This window comes from Cibotium barometz, chromosome 15 (genome assembly GCF_041138505.1).
Source record: "Cibotium barometz isolate CiBa-2024 chromosome 15, ASM4113850v1, whole genome shotgun sequence".
Lineage (NCBI taxonomy): Eukaryota > Viridiplantae > Streptophyta > Polypodiopsida > Cyatheales > Cibotiaceae > Cibotium > Cibotium barometz.
The window spans coordinates 11,090,779-11,096,445 of record NC_141060.1 but is presented as its reverse complement, the minus strand read 5'-3'; the positions used below and the strand labels follow the sequence as shown (position 1 = coordinate 11,096,445).

At 37.4% G+C, this 5,667-nt stretch overlaps 1 protein-coding gene across 1 annotated transcript; it reads right to left on the bottom strand.

The window, feature by feature from the left end:
- Positions 1-513: 513 nt before the first annotated feature.
- LOC147630968 (dioscorin DB3S-like) lies at positions 514-3,842 on the bottom strand. The gene is made up of 7 exons (XM_086809320.1): positions 3,719-3,842; positions 2,868-3,085; positions 1,786-1,892; positions 1,499-1,604; positions 1,108-1,272; positions 911-961; positions 514-754 (listed from the first exon to the last, which is right to left on the bottom strand). Exons 1-7 carry the CDS (start codon positions 3,786-3,788, stop codon positions 656-658), a joined length of 816 nt encoding a protein of 271 aa, XP_086665446.1. The 5' UTR covers positions 3,789-3,842; the 3' UTR covers positions 514-655.
- Between the last annotated feature and the right edge of the window lie 1,825 nt (positions 3,843-5,667).

Sequence of the window (5,667 nt, the reverse complement as noted above, 5' to 3'; positions counted from 1 at the left end):
TGTACTAGTGCCTTCATTGAGCCAAAATTATGTAGATAAAAGTGTAACAAATTCTTTTTGTGATACTATGTGTCTTATATTATTATGTGTGCAAAAGAGATCCAAGAGAAGATGTAAATATTTTCCTAAAACAGACTCTTGAGTATATTGTGAGAAAAATCATATACAAAACCTTGTTTATCTCTTTTCCAAAATGTTATAAAAAGTTATAAAGCATGAATCACTTGTTATGACATATTCTTTTTGTGGTACTATGTGTCCTTCTATATTATTATGTGTGTAGAAGAGATTCAAGAGAAGATGCAAATATTTTCTTTAAGCAGACTCTTCAGTATAGTGTAAGAAAATACATATATAAAACCTCATTCATCTCGTAAATTCTAAATTGTTATAAATGCGTTCAAAACACGAATGACTTGTTATGACATAACTTGGTGGTTTTTTCGTATTTGGAAGTGATGAAGTGCATACCATCCACAATGTGTTCATGCTCTAAGGTTCAATTCGTAAGGATAAGTTAGCAAGTAGTATCCTTCTCAAATTACACTGGCTAAAGAGGTTTGGCCACAAATATTGTCATCAAAGAGGTATAGTACTGTAAAATATCAAAGGATGTGGCTACTTTTATTATGATTGAAGTGACAAACTGACTTGGTTACTTAAAGAAACTAAATAAAAGATTTTTCATGGGCTCCAAGTTATATTCATAAATTGTTCTTCCATTCAAGGGTTGCTCAGGCCGTGCATTATCACCCTGCAAATAACAATGGACAAACAAAAATCAATTTTAACAAAAGAAACTTGTACAACCTAGATTTTTACTCACAAAGAAGTAGGGTATGGTTGGAATATCCACAATACTCTTCTATATACATGATGAAAAGAGTTTTGTATAAGATTAGGAAAATACCTGCTCATCATTTACTATTGCATTGACTTGCTCTTCTGAAATACTATGTTTCTGTAAGGCAAATTAATATTACATATAGCTTAATCAAAATGTTTCCAAAATCTTTAAGTATTCAAGCTACGCACAACATGATTAAATAGTAATATAGGTTGTCCATGTTGACCTTTGAAGTTAAATGAATGTGTACTATAATATACCTTTCCCATAATAATCCATGTAACTCCTTCAGTGCAAGGAGGGGTTGTCAATGACCCCATATAGTGGTAGTATTGCTCCCCAAATTCAATGCTACCTAGTGAAACATTTCCTTCTTGATAATCCACTTTTTCACTTTCATTAAGAGAAGGAAACTCGGTCATGACCTAAGACAAAAAGACAAGCACTCGATTATGATGGATTATGGCTTGTATGCTTGTGAAGAATAAAAGGAATATTCACAAAACAAGTTCAGCCAAACGGTTAGGAATATTCACAACAAGCTGAGCCAAACGGTTAGTGAGTGGTAACTTTTAACACTTCTACTACCAAAAAATAAATAGTGCTTGTCCTTAATCAAACACAAAATCTTTAATCAATATCAATTGATACCTCTGCTAAAAACGTGTCCTCTTCTCCATACGTGTATAGCAGAGCAATCACGAGGAGATTACCGCCGTCATAACGCTCGTGTACTATGTGAGCTTCCAAAGCAAACCTACACAATAAATGTCAGTAGTTGTATACTTGAACTTTCAAGACCCTCACAAGTTGTACTCATTCACAATTTCATAAGATAGTAGAAAAAGCAAGAAAGGGTAGATGCGCTTATCACCAAGATGAGGTCAAGCATTGAATATGGAGCTTGAATGTTTTGACCCAGATCAGAAAGGATTTACCTCACACCATTAATGGAGTGTTCAGTAGGGGTATGCCAATGTAAATTAAGCACTTTGTATTCTTGACCATCCCAATAAACAGAGTCTCCATCTTGTAACCACACAAGCTGCAGCTCCGAAAATCAATACATCAATCAAAGTTGAAGCTAGCCACTTAAAATAGCTTTACACTAAAAAGGACTCTTATCGACATAAAAAACTATGGGGACTCGCTACTACAAGTTCTAGTGGGGCTTTGATTAATATTTGTGTAGTGGCAGGGGGTTTTGAGAGTACCCCTTAGACCAGAAATAAAATAAATAAATCAATCAATCAAAATTTGTAGCTAACCACTTAAAATAGCTTTACACGAAAGGGATTGCTATGATGGAGGTCCATGCAAGTTCTAGTGGGGACTTTGATTAATAGTATGTGTGTAATGACAAAGGTTTGAGAGGAGCACCCTATAGACAAGAGCTTATCTTGACCATTTGGAAGCGTCTCCTACTAATGCCAAAGGCTTACACCAAAAGGGATTAATATGGACCCACAACATTTTTTTTCTCGCTTGAATTTAATAGATGGGAATATGCTTTGAAATAAATTTTATTTTGCATTACACAACCTTCATTGGCTGACTTTAGTACGAGATCTAATGCAATCTTGCCTTTTTTAGTATATTGGACACGTGTTCTAATCATATGCAGTCTCTCTCTCTCTTTGGAGTTAAAGAGATTATTTCTCGCTCTCTGTTTGTTCCCTGCGCGCAACATATTATCGCTCTTGCTCTCCTCTTTACATTCGTATCATTTTATATCTCTGTCTATTGTGGGACCGTGGAGAGAGGGTAAACAGAGGGGTTGGAAGCAATGGAGAGGGCGGAGTAGTAAAAGAGGCACAGGTGGGAGAGGTGGAGAGAGGAGAGAGAGAAGGAGGCGATGACGGGGAGGGCCTGCGCTGGGGGGTGGTAAGCTGGAAGGTAGGGGTATTAATTTATACTATGATGGCGCTCCAATGCAAGCTCTAGTGAGGACTTTGATTAATATTATGTGTGTGTAATGAAAGCGTCTACTAGTAGTGCCAAAGGTTTGAGGGTACCTTACCCTAACATCATGGTCGGTTAAATGGAGTTGGGCGCTGCTGCCGTTTTTGTAGTTGAACGTCAATCTGTGCAGGTTTGGCTCGTGACAGAGGTCGGCCTCGCTTATTTCAACAGGTGACTGCGCCATCCCCAAGCTGCAAAGCCTCCACTCCGGGTGCAGATTGCCCCAGTTGGCCGGCCCCAAGGGCCCATCGCTGTAGTCAAATTCAGGCTCTCCATCTGCATAATCAAGAGATTACGATCTCAGAACGTCTTGATTATAATCCTTACGTTCTCATGTTTGCCTCAATTGAATGAATTATGTAATTGGGTTTCTTTTAACGTTGGCTGGGGTTGTGTTGCAAATGCACGCGGGGTTCTGGCTTTGCCAAAGACTACTATCCCCCACGGATGAGCCTCTCGGGTTGTGAATCGAGCAGCTTGGCGCTATGGAAATGGGCTTTGGGTGGTTTTGCATTTTTTATGGAGATCTTCCTATGCGGCTTGAATTGGGTGGTTTTGCAAAGACGCCATGACTAGTGAGCGGTTTCACAAATGAAGGCATGGAGGAGGTGCATAGTATGGGAGTGGTGGTGGAAATGGGCTTTGGGTTGTATCCTTCTATGTTGAGTTCGGTGGTTTTGCAATTCGTGGAGGTCTGATGGGGGGAGGTTTTGCAAGGACTTGAGCGAGTGGTTTCACAGGGGAAGGCAGAGGCTAGAACCGATTGGGTGGTATAATTTGCCCTAGGGCCTCTGGGTGGTTTTGCAAGAATGATAATAGTAGTAGTAGTAATTCATGCAGACTGTGAAGCTTGTTGAGCTGAAATACTATATGAACAAGAGTAGTAATGAAGAAGTAATGTAGTCATACTTGCACATGTCGAAGGGAGAATCGCACATATGAGAATGAGAGAGGCACAAAGAAAGCCCAGTGGGGACATTGTTGTGTGAAGTGAAGAATTGCTGTGATATAAATGGTGTTAAACGGGGGTCTGTATATATACTGCAGTGCATACCTAGCACATGTGCTCGGCATAATTGAAATAAGATTATAATTTAGGCTAAATTCAATAAAGTATTGACTACCCGTATCCTGTCTTTTTTTCCGAGCCCTACATGGAGCACATGCTCAAACACACGTGCTCAACATTTTTATTTTATTTTATTAGCTGTTTGTACACTCCTCTCTAAATTAAGCTACAATTGTCCGAGAGAGAGAGAGAGAGAGAGAGAATCTTTGAGTGAAAAATTACACTCTATGAACTCCTCCTGTGCTGATCTAGTGTGTGTGTGTGTGTGTGTGTGTGAGTAGTGTATTTTCAAATTTTCAAAATTCCAGCTAAGCCAAAAAAGAAGGATTCTTGAGCGAACAAATAAACAGCTGCTCCATGCGAGTTAAACTAGATGGTCACATTGTACGTTTCGCCTCACATCGAGCAACTTACTTGTCAACTTTTGTATTATTTATTTTTGGCTTCACATTTTGTACAAAAGCTTTTTCAACTTCCTTTCTGCACATTTTTTTTTTCATTCGAAAAAGTACATTGTACATTTTTTTCTCTCCATCACATGTGCTAGGCAAAATTGAAATAAGATTATTAGGCTAAATTCAATAAAGTATTGACTCATGAGCCGACCATGCCAACTTTGTGCTTAGTCTCTTTTCTCATGTTATCTTGTCTTTGTTTTCCCGCCCACATGCTTAAACACACACAGAGAGGCCTTCAACATTTCTATTTTTTTTTAAAGGTAAAAAACTAAACTAGTCATTGAAACTAAAGCTCAAGACCACCTTCAAAAGTTCATACTCCTATGTAAATGAAGCTACAGTTGTCTTTGATTGAAAAATTACACTCTATGATCTCCACCTGTGCAAGCGATGGCATCCAGTGTGTGTGAGTAGTGTATGTTCAAATTTCCAGCCAAGCCAAAAAAACAAGGATTCTTCGATGAACAAATAAACTTCTCCATGCGAGTTAAGCTAAGTAGCATCAATGAATGATGGTAAAATTTTACATTTCGCCTCACTTCGAGCAACTTACTTGTTGACACATCACAAGTTTTGTATTATTTATTTTTGGCTTCACATTTTGTACAAAATCTTTTTCAACTTATTTTTTTACACTTTTTTTTCATTTGAAAATACGTTGTATTTATTTTTTCATCATGTTTCTTACTATCCTTGGCTTCTTCAACTTGAGAAAAACATGGAAAAGTAAAAGAAAACTTCAATTGAGACATTTTAATTTCAAGAAGATGGGGGTAGTTTAGATTTCTTTTCATTGCAATTAAACTTTATCTTGCATGGTATTTGTTTTGCTAATGAATTTGAATGTGCACACACGGGGAGAGGCCTTCAACATTTAAGAAAAAAAAGTAAAATCTAACCCAATCGTTGAAACGAAAGCCTAAGACCACCATCAAAATCTCATTGGTAAACATGAAGTTGTTTGTACACTCCTCTCTAAATGAAGCTACAATTGTCTTTGATTGAAAAAATACACTCTATGATCTCCCCCTCTACAAGTGATGGCATCTATTGTGTGCAAGTAGTGGATTTTCAAATTTCCAGCCAAGCCAAAAAAGGGATTCTTGAGTGAACAAATAAACCACTCCATGCTAAGCTAAGTAGCTTGAATGAATGATGGTCAAATTGTACATTTTGCCTCACTTCAAGCCAAATGAATTTACTTGTTGACACATTACAACTTTTGTATTACTTATTTTTGGCTTCACATTTTGTACAAAACCTTTTTCAACTTCTTTAAAAACATTAGTTTTTCATTTCAAAATACATTGTACACTTTTTTGTTTCATCAT